The sequence below is a fragment of the Bemisia tabaci genome, chromosome 9 (genome assembly GCF_918797505.1).
Source record: "Bemisia tabaci chromosome 9, PGI_BMITA_v3".
Classification (NCBI taxonomy): Eukaryota; Metazoa; Arthropoda; class Insecta; order Hemiptera; family Aleyrodidae; genus Bemisia; species Bemisia tabaci.
In genome coordinates, this window is record NC_092801.1 from 39,814,000 (window position 1) to 39,833,818 (window position 19,819).

The 19,819-nt window shown below is 35.2% G+C and overlaps 1 protein-coding gene across 1 annotated transcript; it reads right to left on the reverse strand.

Moving 5' to 3' along the window:
• Positions 1–325: 325 nt before the first annotated feature.
• On the reverse strand, positions 326–13,860 carry LOC109033324 (uncharacterized). The gene is made up of 5 exons (XM_072304286.1): positions 12,196–13,860; positions 11,017–11,082; positions 9,917–10,055; positions 8,681–8,910; positions 326–7,769 (listed from the first exon to the last, which is right to left on the reverse strand). The coding sequence occupies exons 1-4, from the start codon at positions 12,370–12,372 to the stop codon at positions 8,699–8,701; spliced, it is 594 nt and encodes a 197-aa protein (XP_072160387.1). The 5' UTR covers positions 12,373–13,860; the 3' UTR covers positions 326–7,769; positions 8,681–8,698.
• Between the last annotated feature and the right edge of the window lie 5,959 nt (positions 13,861–19,819).

Consider the following 19,819-nt stretch of genomic DNA (forward strand, 5'->3'; position numbering starts at 1 on the left):
ACGAAATTTTGCAAACAAATTCACACTATCGTTCTCCCGTAAAAAAAGTAAATCATTGGATGAAATTTGGCAATGCCTGCTGTGTCTTGGTTTCATTCTGCTTCACGTCTTCTAAATTACAGTCCAGTGGTCTAGGGTTCATGTGTTACCTACACATATTGATCAATCTTTTGTGTGAATTGTCGCAGTTTTTCCTCTATTGTGTTTCTTCAAGAGAAATTGTCAATTCTAAACTCGAAACAAACATAATGACTGAGGCAAAGAAAATTGTGCTCTTGGGACGACGCGCTGCATCATTTACGACAAAGACTTCACAAGAAAAAACTTGTTTCTCTTTAAAAGACAATTTTATTCCTTGTTTACTCTGATAAAAAATATTATAAATTTTATAAAAATTCAATCTTACATACGCACCATAATTGACACAAATAAAATATACACATGAAAACAAAACAAAGAGAGAGAAAACAATAAATTAGAACAAAGGAATAGCAGAGACTTCGCTTTTCAAACCTCACTGAATTCAACCCTCGCACGAGTGCCTCGTGAAGCAAGAGGCTCTGATGAGGTACACACCGATATACCTGCTCACAATAAAGGCTACGGACAATTTTGGGGGACTGACATGGTACACTCTTTGATACTGATTCCTTAGCCTGCCTTGTGAGTTAATTCTTTGAAATTCAATTGCAGAAAAAATAGTATGAAAAAAAAAATGATAATATGGATGAAGAATGAATGAGAAATTGGAGAACTTGTGGAGTTAACGTTGTAAGCTCTAAAAGTTTTCTGATGGTAAAAAATTTCAAGGCCTGAATATTTTTAAGTAATCGAATCATTTTGAAAATTTTAAAGCCCCATTTAAAGTGTAAAAAGATAGTTAGATTTGTTGGTCCACAAGTTAACTTTTATCATCTTCATATGGTTTCAGATTGTAACATAATTTTTATCCCTGACTAAACGCACTTCTATACCACACTTTTTCTATTTTTGTATCATGTTGGCTAAACATTGCGCAATTCTGTCCAGTTGGTATGCTAGGCACTTCAGAAAGAAAGTAACTCTGTTACTATACTTCTGATTCAAAACTTGTTTCAACGTAATTCAATTCAAAATGAATTCCTGTATTTTTTTTGAGGAAGCCATTTGAAGCTGAGATGAAGAATTAAAATTAAAAATTACGGAGGATGGTTTAATTAGTGAAAAAGGTGTCCTGAAAATATTTTTAACTTTATATTTAGATAGAGGCGTGGAAAAAATTCAAAGGTTTGAAAAAGGATGCCTCCAATTACAATAACTTCCTTACAATTATCTAGTCGAACAGTTATGATTATTTTCTCAATAGTGATAACAAGAAATGACAGAAATTAAAAACTGACGATAACAATGCATAGATATCATAAATAACCAATTAAAATTGATAAAAGAGAGATTTACACAGTTATCAGATACAAAAAAGAAAGAAAAAACTCATTAACTGCCACAGTCATGTTTAAAATCATTCACTAATTTGATTCCTGCAATGCTGAACAGTTAAATTATTTGAACTGAAAGACTAACGATTGAAAATTATTTCCTAAACGGCGAAAATTTTAGTAGCCAAGGAGACAAAGAGTTGCTTTTTTACGTGATGAAGACAATCTTTAGAAAGAGGATTTTTGCACAGTTTGGAAGATTTAGAGGACACTCAATGTCATTGATAGCCGAGTAAATAAATAAATAAATCAACCAATTTAGAAATAAAAGAAACAACTTGAAATACCTCTTATGGCAACAACAAGTGTTGCAAAGATGATAGAAAATGAAATAAATAAGTTATCAGATAAAAAAAGTATCATAAACATGTAAAAATTCTAAAAACATGTAATTTTAAGCATATTGCAGCATGACAAAGAAGACAAAAGATAAAAAACAAAACGGTCAACACCTAAAAAGTCTGAAAATTAAACCCTAAGATTTTACAATTTCAATTTCCCTAAATTCCAAGTCCTTGGATAAAAAATAAAATCCTTTGATTTTTGTGCTTGACGAAACAGTCACATGAAAGTATACAGAAGGACAGAGGAATAAATTACACTAAAACATCCTGAATTTTGATTAGAATAACAACATAAAAATGCCTCAAGTATAACGTTAAAATTTACCTTATTTCCTACACTGCCCTGAATTAGACGATAAAACTGTGCGCGTCAGTGTACAGATCAATGGGCTCTAATATTTGCCAGGAACTTCAATGCGTTTCTTCAACAACTCTTGAAAAATGTCTCAAATAGCTATGTAATTAAAGAATCAGGAAGCCAACCGAGTAAAAGTTCCATAATTTGTCTTTAAAAATTTCGTTTATACATACTCAGAGAGCTGATATGTGCATTAACTACGGGTACTCTTTAGGAGTTATGTTCAGATGAAAATAACCGATTTCCTAAAAATTTAGATTTTCATCTTAAAATTTTAAATAATACGTAACAATTCTTTTTTTCTTTTAACAAAATGACATTTGTGGCACAGGGAAACAAAAGAGCTTGAATGTCGAAATAAAACAAATTTTCAAAGGAGAGAATGAAAGTTTGGTTTTGTGTGACTTGCGAGCTGATTATTGACATGATAGACAAACAGAGAATTGAGCAATCGTACTGGTGAAAGTGGGTGGTTGCAGTGGAGTGACCTCATACTCAGTCCATCACTTTCCATCTTATCTTATTCTAAAATAATCACCTGTTTAAACCAATGGAGATGTTGCATGTGTGAGGGATTTACGATTTGACAATTGATTCGTATGTAAAAGTTCGCGAGAAACACGATGGTGACACTTGTTTTCCCTGAAATCATCTCCCAAGCTCAAAAAAAGCTCTCAAGATGAGGCCAAAATGGAGGGGATATCCCACGCTATCCTGAGAGTCCACGTCTACATCAAGACAAACTCTCCATGCAAAGATAGGGAGCAAATACATTGGCAGGGTTGCCGTGTTCTCAGTTTTAAAGTCCCTAAATAAAGAAGCAGCACTGTCAATGTATTTGCTCTCTATCTTTGCATGGAGAGTTTGTCTTGATGTAGAGGTGGACTCTCAGGATAGCGTGGGATATCCCCTCCATTTTGGCCTCAACTCGAGAGCTTTTTTTGAGCTTGGGAGTTGATTTCAGAGAGAACCAGTGTCACCATATATAAATCAACAGTCAAATCGCAAATTCCTCACACATGCAACATCTCCGTTAGGATTGCTCCATTTTACCTTCGACTCCCTTATCTATTGCTTTGTCCATCAATTACAATAATCAGTCCACAATCAAAGTGACTAAAAGTTGGTAACAGTAAAAATTTACATTCTCGGTGACATGAGAAATTGCCAGCAAGCAATCACAGGGACAACTCTTCTTCATGCGAGTCAAAGGTAAAAAGATGTTTCGGCACCTGAGCACTCAACTTTGAATGGCAAATAAACAATGTAAGAAGTTAGAAACAGACAACAAATTACGATGATAAACTCTGGAAAGCAGAAAATTTGAAAACAAACATAAACTTTCTTTATTACACAACAAACAACTGGTAAATCGATAATTTTAGATAGAATTACAAATTATCCTCCTGCTGACAAAACAGAAATTATTTCCTGTTTTTAAAGGTATTCTTTTTATTTCTCTATTCGGATTACGACGCTTAGTTACATTTTAACTGATTACAATATGCTGCCTGCACTGGAAAAAAGGCTGAAAGAATAGCATCTAAATAAGACAAGCTGAGAATTTTTCAAATCAAAGTTTGATCAGTTTATCCAAAATCGATGATCAACAATTCAGATTTCCAACCTTTATAATAAACTGATAAGACGTTGAAATAAGAGAATGGAACGCAAATTCATCATTAAGCCTTTTCATTATTCAATTTGCACTATCGCTTACAGCTCTGTAACTATCTTGCGATTTTTAAAATCAAAATGTTTACATAGATACCAGTGTATGTAAGAAATTACTTTGTTACATACCAAGGGTAGGTACAACATAGATTAAGATTTTATTTCAAACATTTGAGGGGAATAGCTGGAAGTAAATGAAGAGAGAGAGGGGAAAAAATCTTGCTGGAGTCAGTGTTGGTGGAAACTGACCTGTAAAGTAGGAGATATTTGACTCTGGATAATTTTTTTCGTTATGGACTACCACTGGAATTTTTTACAGCGACAAATTGCTAATTCTGCTGTGCCAAGGAAAAACGCTGTAGGAATGAAGGATTCGCCAAATTTCCCATAAAAATATTAATTCGTGAGGAACGTTAGGAATGTTTTTCCTTGAAATTTTCACTGACTTTAAATTAGATGTCTAGCAGAATCCTCCGTAACCATAATATCAGTGATGACTCTCGGTAAAATAAGAAACAGTAATTACTTGTTTTCATTGGTAGCTACTTTCAGCCACAGGGATGCAAAATCTCTCCCTCACCGAGTCAAAGAAAGGGTTTAAAACCATTCACTTAGTACAGAAAAAATTATGTAAGAAATGAAAATAAAATCTACTTTCATAAAAATTTAAAAACACTGGAGTTTATCATGAACACATGAGAAACGCTCGGTGAGCAAGGTTTACACTCTGAAACTATTGATTTGACATTGGACCTGAGTTAGACTCTACAAGCAAACTGACTCGTGAAATGCTTCTGAAAATATTTTTGCTTATTGCTTTTGAGGTGGCAAATTAAAGGAATTAATTTGGCTGAAACCCTAAAGATATCATAGACATAAGTTAAGCATATATTTTTCCAATCTGCAAATCTAACTCGAGGTTTTTATCCCAACCATGCTTGCAGCATTATCACTGTTTGATGTGAATATTTTTTTAGTTTTTTTTCCCGATGAAATCGTTGGTAAGTTATTTAAATAATGCGGCAGGCATGTTTCATTGGATCCAAGTTGGTTGCAACCATGAAACATCCCCTAATATGATATCATAAGCTTCAGGCTAATGAGAAACATTCTTTTCATAACATTATCTTTAAGCCTTTTATTTTTAGCCTTTTTTTTATTTTCAGTCAAACAGCAGATTTCAGACTTTAAAAGCTCAAAAACACATTTCTCGCTGGAATATACTGAAGAAACGTCTATTTGTTAGGCAATTTCTGAATCTTACAATAGCCGCATTTTATTTTTTTGGGAGGAAAAAATTCTGAATGATTTTCCGCCTTGAGTGATGAATTTGAGAAAATTTGATTTTTAAGACTCTAACCAACCTCATGCTTTCTAAAAATGGTTCTTGATGTTAAACTTTGAGACTGGAAAGTAAATTACTACTGAGTCAATGAATAAAAAATGAAAAAATTAATAAAATCAGAGCTTGGAAATTCTTTCCATACAATCTTCCAAGATACTTGACACTGGAAGGGTGGAAGGGACCTCAAAATGTTGAGCCATTGTCATTTCCTCCATTATACTGAGACCACAATCATGTTTCTTCGGAACAATTTGCAGGTAGAGCCTCGGCCACCAACAATAGTAGTGACGAACCGAAAAGAAAAGGACAAAATGCTCGCATCTATGTTAAATTATGAAAAACTTAGAGAGAAACAGGTTTAGTAACAGTACCATAAAAATTTGCTAAACTTAAAGTACATAAACAAAATGTTGAAAAGTATAAACGCAATTTTAAGAACAATTAACCTGGTTATGCGGAGTCTCCTGAGACGCACTCCCTTAATTTGCAGCTGATTTCTGACTCATTTCAAAAAACTTCAGAAGAGTTCATTGATTTAAAATTATTTTTCTTTCCTCTCAAAAATTCTTAAAAACTTTTTGACATCTTTACAGCTTCTTACTCCTAAACTTATTGCAGCTTCTTCTAATTCGCTTAAAATGTGGCTGGTATCTTTGAATCTCTAATTTACTGAAGACTACTGGACAATTTTTTGCTACTAAGAAATTTTGTGAAACTTGACAATTCTTTTCATACTCCGATTATGGAACCTAATTTATCATCTTAATCAAATTTCTAGAAAATTATGCCATGTTTATTTTATGTCCTTTTTTAGGCCCTAGTCAATTACTCGTTAAGTCTCATGAATATGATTTTCTTAAAAAAGCATAACTCTCGCGAAGTCTTCGAGATCCATTGATTTGTTTCATTTAAAGATGCCACATAAGTTTTAACATTTTTTACAACTTTTTCGAATCAACCTTGAAGTCCTTTGTTCTAAGTACAAAAAGAAAAGATAGTAACATTAAAGACTTGTTGATGCGATGAATTCGAAAACTAACCATAACTAACAAACTATCATATACACTTGACACTTTGCGCAGTTAGAAGGTAGTTGAGAAAACTCAAACTTGCAACTGGACTACGTTTCGTAATTAGCAACTACTCTCTCTAGCTGATTTTCAAAACAGCATACGTGCATTTTGTTTCCCCATACCGATAGGGGTTTTTATGAGCAAGCCAGAGATAGTGGCTCCTCATCGCAAAATGTACGCCAACCGATCCTTCTATGAGCTCTTGGCCCCTTTTAATTTAGGGCAGAAAGCAGCTGCACTCTACTGGACGAGCGAATGTCTCAAAATACCACCGACTAACTTACATACAAGAAAAACGAATCCCTCAAACGTCTAACAAGGGCTGCCTAGTTGCAGCCACTAACCTTACTCATGCAATAAATGATTTAATTAATTTAATTTAATTAAAGTTTAATTAATATACATACAATATTCATACACAAAACATGAACTGCGTCCGAATGCAGATGAGATGCCGTGAAAAACCGAATCTTACTTATGAATTTGAGGTAAACCAATATGGCAGGTACGCTGCCTAATATTATTCTTCAATAGGAAATTCATGAGGCCTCACACAATTTTTCAGCGGTTCCAAAGAGTATTTTTGTGAAGTCACCATTACATAACTGCAAATTTGAGATGTATTTTTCTATGTTACGCTTGAAAACAAATTTCCATTAATTAATTTAGTCTTAGACATAAAACCATCATTACAAAATTTACGTTGAGGAGTAAAAATGGACTGCTCCTTTCATTAAAAAATGAATAAATAGCTTTTATTTGATGAATTTAAACATCAAGATAGGTATACCTCCAATAAATGACAGGAAATGTTTCAGTGATTGGTAGTTGATAATAAAAGCTATTCTGAAGCATCATTCTGAGCAAATTAAGTATTAAGTATGAATACTTAGAAACAGAGGAAGGCAAAAGGGAAAGTTACTTTGTTTTTCAATAGGTCAATATTGCAATATGACTAGACATACATTACAGTCACGCAGTAGAAAAATACGTATTGTGAATAAATTTTTCACTTCAAGATTGTAACTTTCTCCCTTGGAACAAGGAGTTGTGAGACAGGTTTCAACTCAATCTTCTGATAAGGATTTTCTGCACTGAAATTCTTGATACATTTTAAGAGAAATGTAACAGCAGTGTTGAGATCCTACAGTAATGGTTCAGTTTTCTCTGTGCAGCTCATCCGCAGGCGATCGCTGAAAATACTCAACATTCAACATTAGCCTTGAGAGTATGCTTAACAAGTACAATTACGTTAAACTGCAAAAAGGGTAGAAAAACTTATTTTACAAACATTTAATAAATTATAATCACTACCTGTGCGTCGTAAATTTGTGGTTGTTGGTTTGGCGCGGCAGCGGTCGGATTTGAAATTTGACCACTCCTTCAGGAGGATAGGATTCCGTTGGAGTCGATGCACAGCAATCTTCATGACCGGACAGGTCACCATGCAAACGCAACATTTGCGTTGAAACTGCCGCAGAGGGAATGAGATCAGGATAACTGAAAGATAAGAAACTCTTTATGTCAATTTTTCATATTCTTTCTGTATATATTTCCATGTATTTTTTGATCTCCTTTTTTTAAAACTACATAATACAGGGTCGCCACTTTTCCGAAGTTTCCACTTTCTCAGAATTTTCCCTGTGTTGGTGGATAGTTCAAAACTAGAGACCCCATTTTCTCATGATTTAAAATGACCCAAATTCTGGCTAAAAATTCCAAAATTCTCGCTAAAAATGTGTGTTTTCTTTTCATCTCTTATTTTAAATTTGAAAAAAATGGTTGGCAGTGCCAGTGGTTTACTGCGAAATAAAGCACAAATCTACGATTTGTCGAATAAGGAAACCGGAGTTTCACGAAGTTTCCAGCGTCCCCCCAACTGGAATGATCGGCAGCTCTGCACATGATAGCCATAATTTTTCGCGGATTATCCAGCAATAGCGCAAATTTCGTCAAAATTCGCGAATTCGTGGTGTTAACTGGCGAAATTCTCGATTACATATTCGAAATCAACGGAACTCCATGATGCCTCTGAGCTTGGTCCAAGTGCTTGAAAAAGACTTTTTGAAAATTAGCGCGAATTGCGCGAACGAATTCCTGGAGTTTCTATTCAAACTGAAGCAAAATTTAAGAAAGGAGCGTAAGCTGATGCGTGTTACCATTTCGCATAGACTAAGTGTCTCAAATAGGATTCAGCGGTTGAAAGCTGCACTCATACATCATACGTTCTATCTAGACATATATGTATTTTTCGTCTCTTTTTTCAATGCAATTTAATTCAATGAGGCAAGCAATTGAGGCCTTCAGGACCCTAAAGTAGTGAAGAGTTCTGGATTTTTCTGATAATTTTTTCAAAAAAGATTATTAACTTTTTCCTGGTCAAGTAATGTTGAATGGTAAAATAGACTTACTTTTAGAAAGAGAGCCGACTACATTCTGTCGAGGCGGAAGTGGTCTTCGGTTGCCGGATCAGCAGGCATCATGTTCGGATCGGTGAGCAGCTGGAGTCCGTCCAGGTCAATTGGATCCAATCCTTCCCGCATGCTCTCTACAGACGAAAACAAGTCATTTTCGAACGCATTGCAAATTATCTCCTTCCCGAAGTCCGACCTTTGGATATCTCCATCGCCATTGGAAAAATCTGCAGGAGTACATGTAATACAATAAAAGTTAATGGGCTCAAGTTGATGAAACTAGCTCTCAGTGCTGATGAAATTCACACTTCAGAGTTTCCATAATTTCTTGATTTGACAATTATTCCACTTTTTTGCTTCTTCCTGACTCTAAAATTTCTAAATTCTTTGACTTTACCATACCGTCGAACAAAACTTCTTTTCATATTTTTTTCTTATGGTCGCAGTCACTATTGCTAAAGTTTTGATGGAATTTCTACTTTGCATGATTTAAATTATAAAAATAGGCACTCAGCCGTTTTTCTTGCACTCTGAAATGGCAAAAGCTGGAGTTGCTGAGCTGACACTCAACTCGCAAAATTTCCTGACTTATTTGATGAATTGGACGTATTTCTACCAAACAGACTTATGTGGAGGTGAGAAATATGGGGTGTGCTCGTTAGTTCTCTTTGTGTAAGAGTGAATGAGAATAATAAAGCGCCAGTGACGTCAGCGGCAAGGAAAAAGCGGAAGCACACGAGGGGATGGTCGTCGGGGGGCATTAACTCATGAGCCCTGTTCACAATGCTCTCTTGCCATGCCCGCGGCTCATGAATCCCTCATTCAGTTGCCACATAGGTCTGTTTGATAGAATGTAATATCCCACTTTTCCAATGGAATCACGCCCACTTTTACATTGCTTCTTATGCAGCTTCGACGAGCACACTCTATATTTCTCACCTTCAAACACCTGTTTGGTAGAAATACGTCCAATTCTCTGTCTTTCTTTGACTTTTAATGCCCTTTTCTGGAGGAAATTTTCAAATAATATCTTACTGTGGCTCTCTTTGTACTTTGTTTTGGGCCATGTTACTTTTAACAATAGTTAAGATTTGCTTGCAGTTGTTTCATGTTTTTCTCGGTGCGTATTTTGTGCATGAATAAAACTTGCATGTAGCGACTTAAAGCAGATGCTTCAAAATCATCGTAACTGGAATGGATTTCACATATTTATTAAAGAAAGGGTTTAAATACCTGTTAATACGATATCAGGAATACTAGAGGGTGTATTTGGCGTCGTGTGTGAGCTGTTCATTTGTCGATTGTAGTGCGTCGGTGATGTGCTGAAGTAACCAGGATCTGCACTCAGTTCACCGCTGCACCCATCATCGTTCTGCAAAACAAATCAATTTTAAATGAGGAGTTGTGAGAAAAATATGCCTGGAAATCAATTGCATCAGGGTAAATGAGGCAAAACTTGACTTTTCCCCACCACGGATACAAAATGGAGATGCATAACAGAGATGCTATGGATAGCCGATCCAGAATTCTTTTCTACTCAAAACTTTCTGTACATAATGAGAAAAATCAATCTAATTTTACAGGCGTTGACTGCGAAATTTTTTACCTGCGTAATTCGAGAGGTCAAAAGTTTCCAGACCTTACTTGAATGTATAGGGACGTAAATGCATAAAAAAAAAAATTTCCCTCTGAAAAAAGTTAGGTTTTCAGTGTATTAGGGAAGCTGCGGACACTGTGATTGGCAAAGATTTTAATCTTCCTCCTTTGATGATTTTCTGTCCTCTATTTGCTCTAATAGCAGAAAAGCGAAGAAGAAAAACCTTAAAATAAAGATAAAAATTTGAGATATTTTGTGTTCGTTTTTCTTTAAACAATGTCTCTGCTCTAATTATATGTTTTAAATGAGCCAGAAATTCTAATGAGTTAAGTTCTATGGAATGGAATGATAGCGCAAACAAGACCATTACAGTACTTTTAAATGCAGTCATTTACCTTTAATAACTGTAAAATGGACGTATTTCTGTCAAATGGACCTAAGCGCCACAGGGTGAGGAAGGTAGAGGGGGGCTTGGATTGGCGGCAGAATCGGGCGTCTGGCTTATTCCGTCCTCTACTCGCAATGCTTTTCCATGGCGCTAAGGTCCGTTTGACAGAACGCGCTATCCGGGATTTTAAATTCCTCAAAAGGAACTCAAATTGGCGCTTAGTTCCGTTTGATAGAAATACGTCCAAATAATGAAAGGATTTGATTAAAGGATTTTTAATGTAACAACAACCAGAAGATTCTCATAATGATACTTAGAATTTTAAACATTTTAGAAATCAGTGCATACCAGATGATAAGAAGCATTATTTGGAGATCCTATGTAATCTACAGTATTTGATACAGGACTGTCCATCTGCAAAACAAAATATGAAAAATCACAAATTACAAAAAAAAATATTGAGAGGAAAAAACGAAAAGAAGGCAAAACATGAAAAACTGATGATCATCCATTCACTTGTTTATCGGGAATATAAGAAAAATTTATTAAAAATATGAAGATCCAGGATTGAAAAATACAATCAACATGAAAGGCTGAAAATGATGATGGTATGTTGTTAAAAAAAAAAGAAAAAAAAAGAGGTTCAGTTGGAAGAGCTTATAGTTTATGTTCTCCTTTACATCTAATCTCTTCCATGAGCTTGTCTAAAAGTGTGAGCTGCCCAAAGGAAACTTACCTTTTTTCTTTTTGTTTTTGTTTTTTTGTTATGTTCCCAACATACTTCAGGCAGACAGATAAATGACAGATAATAGAGCTAAACACACCCAACTGGCCAAAACCAGTCGAACATTCAAACAAATTTGCTTCATAGCAAACAAAATTCTGTCAGCAAAGGATTACCAAAAAGAACGAAGGGCAAAAAAAAAAGTTTGAACTGTGAGTGAATAGAGGGTAATTACGATTTTAAAAATGGTGAACCATTCAATGATAGAAACAAACAACAAAGAGCATGCAAACCAAAATAGTACAAAGCTATTCAACAATTAAAAAAGACGAATCACATAACAAACAAAAGGCACTGGATCCTCAATGTCAAAGTTGCCAAATTATGCAACAAAATGTGGATACTTGATGTGGGTTCAAATAGGGGAAAAGTGCTGCTTTCTTAGCACTATCTAGCAGCGATGCTCAATGTCCTACTCAGTTTGGGAATTCTGTACTAAACAGGAGAAATAAACAAGTTTCCTTTATCAATTTTTGATGTAGCTAGGGGGCTCTTAGCTTCTGTATCTATTTTGATCTTCGCATCTGGCGTATCAGTTTTAGGTCCACTGAATCAACAATGATTTCAATTTTACTTTCAGTGGTAACGCACAATCTGACACTGTTGGTGTACCAAAGCATTCAATTTGGTTTTTTTCCACGACATGACACAAAATCTCTCACAAAATTCAAATTTGAATGACTCTTCGTGAAGACAGAGAGGATCGCCAGTGAAAATGAATCTGCGGTCACAGGTGTGAGTACCTGAAGCTGGGATATCCACTCAGACGGATTGGCCTCCACTAGAGTGTGCAATAGTTGACTCCAATCCTGAGCCGCGTTAAAATCAAAGCAAACAAACTCAACAATTTTGTTCAAGTGTTTAAAAATGGAAAAGATCTCCCGCCGAAAGCAAATACAGATCCCGGAAACATTGAACATTACAGAAACTTTCTGAATTCAGCAGGTTTACAACGACCAAAAGTGACAAGATCAAACTTTGATCAATGTGTTTTAAACAAATTCATAATAAAGGTATGATTAATTTGACAGTTGTCATGAAAGCAATGATGGAATGTCAGTGTTGTGTTGAGAGCAAGTTAACAAGGTCTGAACTAGCAGAAAAAGTCGCATGTTTCCTCTTCAAAATTTTGCGTAGAAAACGATTCAGAAGTTAACTCCTGAAGGAGATATTAACAAGTATTTTCAACACAGTTCAAATAGAAATTGGATTATACAAGTGACATCATTTGTATTCTTGCCATTTAGCCTACTTGTATTTCTGTCATTTAACCTATAGCCAATGTTAATATTGTAAACACCAATATCTTGATTTAGGACCTCTTCAAATTCGTTCCGACAGTCAAAGTTGGACAACCTTTGTGGTAAAATCTCCAACCCGAAACATTCAAAGGTAGGAATACAGCGACAGATTTAACAATGATCTTTACTTCTCTCTCTCTCTCTCTCTCTCTCTCTCTCTCTCTCTCTCTCACTCACTGTTTCTTGAAAGTGAGTACATTGAATTAACAGTCAAAAGCAAACGACGAATAAAAGACAGACAACTCACCACTCCTTGCTATGAAGCAAAAGTGAAAAAAAAAAAATGAAATATGATCAAAATACAATGAAAAACTACAAACATGTGAGGGTAAATTTTATGTGCAACAAATGTAGGTAGGGTGCCTATTCACGTTTGAGGAAGTTTCTAGATACAGTCTTTTTCGCACGAAAATATAATTTGGAAAGTTGCCACAATCTTTGTGTATTCCTTAATTTTTCATGGAATCTTGAAGTATGTCACAATCTTGGCATAAAAATTTTAAGAGTTAACACAACATGAAGGACTGTAGGTGATAAATGCATCCTAATGCACTGTGTTTCCTGATGGAGGGAAATACAAATTCTTTCGAGGCTACGGAGAATTTTCAGGTGCGGAGGAAAAAATTAGCGTGGATCAAAGTACTGTCTGCATTTTGAGAGAAAAATAGCACTTAAAACAAGTAGAAGAGGAATGGGTTTTAAGGAAAAGCCAGACAAAAGAAAGTATTCACTTTCATTTTTGATGTGTCGAGATGACTCTTGAATCCTTCAAAGACAGTCAAACTTTATTAGATCAGAACCTCTGCGAACTCATAAAAATGGTCTGGTCCCATTTTTTTGCCCTTGAACGCAATGCTAAGAAAGTCTACATAAAGTATTCAGCAAACTGACGTATCTTAAGCACAAAATAGAGATTACGAAACAGGATAACAGGTAGTAGACTAGGCTCCAAAACCCTGTTAAAGAAATGAACCAACAATTTTAGTGCACTCCTGCTTAAAGAGGATTGACTGTACGTCATCAGCTAATTCTATGAACCTGTTTCTTGGGCAGAAGTTATATTGGCCCTGAATCCATTTTACCCAGGAATTTTCTCCAATGAAAAAATTTAATAAGTCTATGAATGATGAAACACAGCACTTACCACAGTGAACTGTTGGAACGTCTGTTGGAGAGCGTTCGTTTGATCTTGACTTATGAAGTAACTACCTGACGTTGAGAACGGGCTAGCCGCGATTGAGTTGGAAGGTGATGCAGGACTCTGAGGATTACTACTCGTTGGGCTGTTGCTGTCGCGCCCATACTAAAGGACACAAATAATATTACGTTTAGATATTACCAAAAAAAATTCACATATTTAGATCAAAAAATGATCACAATAAGTTGGAAATGTAGCCAACATGCGTTAAAAACCCAGAAAACTGGGAATCTCAATACAAAGACCTCAATACTACCTTTACAACTTGTGCGTCTACCGCAATCAGTTTGTAAAGAATAATCAGTTCACTAAAGAAGCCATACAGTCTGTTTAAGCGTAAGGTGGACATTAGTTTGGGATAAGTCATACATCCAAAACAAATATTTGAGAGTCTAGATTATGGTCCACCCAACTATCCAATGGATCATGAGAGATCACCTCCAAATAAGTTGCATTGGACATAATAAGATGTAAAAAGATGAGACGGACTTTGAAAATCGTCCTGATATCCATAATTTAGCCTGTGATTGTTGACAAAAGAGGTAAAAAATAATAAAAAGGGCTATTGAACTTTTAAGGCTTCAAACAAAAGTAACTTGTGAACTAGATGCAATCTTCGATTAAAAGAAAATTCAGTTCATTAGAACACAGAAGAATACATTTTAAGCTGAAGACATGTCATTTTCCTGTTATTTCCTCCCAACACGCCTGATTTAACGGATTGGATTTGATCATCATGAGACATTTTTAAAATGGAATTTGTCGGTTTTAAAAACTGAGATGTTTGCTCTAGGCTCAATTTGTGATTTTTACATCTGTTACAGCGAGTGATCGAGAATAGGGAAATGTCCCTTATTGGCCAGCCAATGTTGGCCAAGGCCAAGCAATGGTGACCAATGTTTAATTTGTAATCCTTTGACAATGGACCACTGCACAAGGAATTTAAGCTTTCTCATACATGATCCCTCTTCAAAATTTTTTCCTGTACAACATCCAGCTTCTCAGCCACCCTAAGGTAATCATAAGAATGGTCGATTGAAATGAAATTTCCTTTAAAACAAATGGCAAGTATCACATGAAGTGAACAGATTACAATGCTAGTGCTACATTTTAAATTGGACAATTTTGATAAGCATACCTAAATCATGCAGCATGCACAGATAATTAGGGGAATTTTTATGAAATAATCTAGGAAGTTGTATAGGATTCAAAATTTTCTTCTTAAACGAGCAGAAATTTGCTCATTAAAGCGCAGGAAAATTATGATGACTTATTTCAGTCTTTTTATTTTTCAAATAATCAACTTTGAATTGAACCTCAGATGTTTTTTGAAAAGAAAAAAATAATTACCTTAACAGTAAGACAGGGTCCTGGGGAATTTTGAGGACTCCTACATTGAGCATTTCTATACGATCCTAAAGAATTTCCAGGATTCTATGAGGAAGAGAGAAATAAATGAAATGATATGAAATGAAACGAAATGATAAATATTCTAGGTAAATCAGTTGTTGAAATCTGCCACTCTTTTGATTATGTTTTTAACTTTTCACAGGACTAATATGTAAAAAGTAGAAGCAACTCACAACTGGAAACAAAGCCGGGATAGAAGGGACACTTTCAAATGCCTTTTCATCGCTTTCTCTACAGGGCAAATTTGAATGAAAACTCAAAGTACTCGATTTTGAACTTCAAACAATATTTTTTTGCGTTTATTCTTCACTATCACACAAATTATTGGATATGTATAGCCATAAAGAGAAATTTTTCTTTGCTCACTGATTGATGATACTCTTTGCAAACTTGGAGAAATTTGTTCTACGTGAAAGAGAAAGCAGACGCTATGACCTTCATTGAAGAAGAAAAAAAAAAAAATAATATGGAACTAAAAGAAGTAGAATAACGAGTGATAAAATTTCATAACTGGCTTGTTAAAAATTGTAAAGTGTAAAATAAAACGAGAAAAAGTCAAATCAATGAAAAAGATGTTTCTGACAAAGAGAGACTTAGTGAATGATTAAAAGTTACCATCAGTGGGTTGAACTAACAAGGAAAAAAACACATGAATAAAGTTTTGTACTGGCCCTCATATTATAGGAACAATTTAAGTGTTGTGAATCTTGACTTGAGGGTGCCCCAACAAAGTTTTTGTTGCTAAGAAAGAACACAATCTACAAATGAAAATAGAGATTCAGTGACGATGACTGCATTTAAATTAAAATTGAATTCAACAAGAGAAGAGGGAGTCTAATAAAGTGCAACTAATAGAGATAGTGGGCAGCTCTGAACAATGGACAATAACTGAGGACTCATGCTGACACTGATTTCTAGAACTACGCAAGTGGCAGATTCAGATTTTTTCTCTCAGTAAGAGATTATGACTAATTACAACTACGGTTCATAATATATGAGAATAAACCTTTTCAATCTGATAGTTATATTTAAACAATGGTGCATTATACTATCAAAACACCATCCTCTATTTGCTACATGTTTAATTTCCGCGGGTGTCCAGTTAAGTTTCAATTTCAAATCCCTCCCGCATTTTGGATACTCCCTGAAAAAGGGTCTAAAATGTATCATGGGCAGTTAGAATCGAAAAGAGTGCGCAACGCAAAGGAAACCACGCGATTTTAAACTTGCTGAATTGTACTTTAAGGCCTGATGGCGAAAAAACAATTTTTGCATTGCTAAGGGATTATAATTGTTGACTCCTTGGATAGAATACGCTCATCGTTTGAATACATTAGTATTTGATGATACATTCAGAGTTTCCATAATTTCTTCATTTTCCAATTCCTTGACTTTCCTAACTGTTTTTTGCTTTACCCTGACTCCAACATTTCCGAATTCTATGACTTTTCCAGACTTTCAAACAAAACTTCCACTTAGATTTGTTATCCTTAATTACACTGGCTACCTACTGCTAAAATTTGGACAAAATTTCCTCTGATGGAGACTCAAGTTAAGGTGAGGTTTTCAGAAGACATTAGCACTCTCTTATGTGGCACTGACTGAAGTTAAGGAGCAAAAAAGTTACTTGCAAAATTTTCTGACTTTTCTAGGTTGGCGTATATTCCCTGACTTTCCAGGTTTTCCAGATAGCAAAGAACCCTGTGATTTTCTTTTAGCGATTAAAATCGATCGTGACTTGGTTTTCTCATCTACTCGACACCAGGGCTACTCTAGAACACCTACTAGATCTAAACGGAAGGTCGCATGCTAGCAAACTGAGGCCAGTGCATACTTACGACAGGTATATTTTGGGGGTTGGAAATGTTTAGCGGACTGACACTCACGGAGCACTGGGACTGCTGCTGCGAGTGTTGAGGTGATGGTATTTGCGGGTAGACAAACTGCTGCGGGTTGCCTTGGCCCTGGTTCGGAGCCTGTCCGCCTCCTCCCTGCTGCCCTTGCCCCGGCGACGCTTGCCCATAGTTGTTGGGTGCTTTTGAGTCTAGGCTTCCGTCCATTGTTATGCTTTGCTGTAACATCGTAAATCATCGTGAATCAATTAGAGATATCACACAATGCACAGGATGCCGATTCTTTGACGTAAGGGCGTATCTCTATTATTATGTGAGCCCTGAAAAGCATGGAGCTATATGGAAGAACAGGGCTCTTGAGGAAATTGAGACACACCCTTACTTCAAATGGACAACGAAAAGAAATGTGAATTGTTTGAGGTAACAGTTCGAACATGTTCAGACTGTTTACAGACTGGAGGGAAGAATTCCCCAACTTTTCCAGATTTTTCTAGTGACAAAAAAAATACAAATTCCCTGACTTTTCACATCAACAGTTTGTACACGTAAAACTAAAGATAAACAAAATGTCTGAAACATTTTAACCTTTTTTCTTAAGGTATTAATCGTTCAATTAGCTGAAATTGCGATTCCTCCTTAAAAATTATTCCTCTGTCTACTATTTTCCGTGTAACTCAGAGCACTGAAGTCAAAACCACGTTGATCATACAACCTTCGGTTTCGTCTCATAATTAGGATATTTTAGAGAGGAGATTTCAAGGACTATCAAGCTGAACTTGAGGAATCTAATATTTCAACAAACAGGACGAACAAAAAATTAAAATAAAATGAAAAAGAGCATGCACGTTACTTGATAAATTATATGAAAATTAGCAAACCTGAGATTCCATTTTTGTGATGATGGGGATAATTTTTGGATTCCTAGTGAAATTAAAAGAGCCTGAATTTAATTTAAACCCGCTCTAAAATGTTTGAAAATTTTGAAAGATTCGGAAACTCACATGATCAAAAACCTTGAATAAAACTCTGCGCTCAAAGCTAGCATGCTAAGCATGCATGTAGTATTATTAGCTACATGCTAATAATACTACATCTGGAGCAAATTATAGGAAATAGTTGAATCAAGTTAGAATCCTGTAAAGGAGGTTTGAGGTTTTATTCCTCTAGAAAGACTTGATGTTGGAGACAAAGTTTAATAACTATCTGCAAGTTGAATTAATTTTCCTCAACTTTAAATTTTTGACAGGAGAAAATTTACAACTAGCAAAACAACTCCCAACTCATTGGTTTCCTTAATGTGACTTGTTGCGCTCCTGTTAAACTCTTTTCTTTTATCCTAATAAAAAATCATTCCTTTTCCTAACCTGACAGTGGGATATTGATAGTTTTTACCAATCAAAATTTAATAATGAGTCAATATTCAGTGAGAGCAAAGTAAGTGTCACAGAGATACGTACCTTCCTGTTTTGTAGGAACCTAGAGTTGACATGTGAAGGCACAGAAAGATGGTTCTGGAAAAATGACAACACATAGCAAGCAATCAACACTACACAAACAACAGCTACAAATAGGTACACTAATACACACAAAATTTGGTAGTTCAGTAAAACAGTAGTACGGTTACACACATGGCACACCACATTCTCCTTGCAATTCTACAACTAGACACATGTTATGAACATATGGCTGTCTAAAACAGCTTTATCTCGAAAGCCTCCACATTAAATACTCTATTGAAAGAAATATTTAAAATTTTCTTCTGATCTCAACGCTTCAGCTTGATAAAAATCGCCTATAAATCTTGTTCACTTAAACTGAGTTTGTGCTTTTTCTAATTAAATGAATTAATTACAGCATGGGGCTGAAGTCTGACAAAACCTCTTAATATATGGATGGCCAAATGCAAAAAATGCGCATCTCAATTGCATCATTTAAAAATCTCCAATTTTGTTTAATTTCCTGAGAGGAAAACTAATCAACATTTTTCTTGCAATTTCGTGGATTTTTATTATTTGAATGCTTGAAGGAAACTCACGAAAAATTTCAGAAGAAACTATTGGTTAGTTTTCCTTAAAAAAAAAAAAAAAAAAAAAAAAAAAATATGAGCCGGGACTTACAATGGTGCAATCTCAGATACACATTTTTCGACCTTAGCCTTTCGCCATCGATATAATGGATTAAAAATAGTGGAAGTTAATTACCTACTTTTCCTTGGTGCTTTCAAATATGATAGATTCAAGGACTCAAATCTGCACTAGATTTCTTCATCTACTCAACTATATGATCAATTACTTTCTAGTCAATGCTAGGCAATGCTCTAATACTAGCAACTAACATTGGATAGATATTTGTCTACAGGAGGAAGAATTTCATGCAAGGGCTCATAGGTTTAGACGTCGTGTTTTAGACAGGTTTTATTATTTTTGCTAATCAATGAGCTTTAATTATCAAACCTTTTCTGTGACAAGCTTAACTGGCCGACTAAAAAACGGTCATCAAACTTCGAAATTAATTAATTTTTGATTGCAGTTCAGATCGGATTTTTTAGCAAATAATTTTTTCATAAAATATTGATAGCTACTTCCAGTAGGTTTCGGATCTTTTT

Bases quoted from the DNA above. Each gene is read 5' to 3' on its own strand.
- LOC109033324 (XM_072304286.1), bottom strand. From the start codon at position 12,372: ATGTTCAATGTTTCCGGGATCTGTATTTGCTTTCGGCGGGAGATCTTT. The intron at 10,056-11,016 runs GTATGCACTGAT...TTTGTTTTGCAG, and splicing joins ATAATGCTTCTTATCATCTG to AACGATGATGGGTGCAGCGG. The intron at 8,911-9,916 runs GTATTTAAACCC...GTACTCCTGCAG, and splicing joins TCCTGATATCGTATTAACAG to ATTTTTCCAATGGCGATGGA.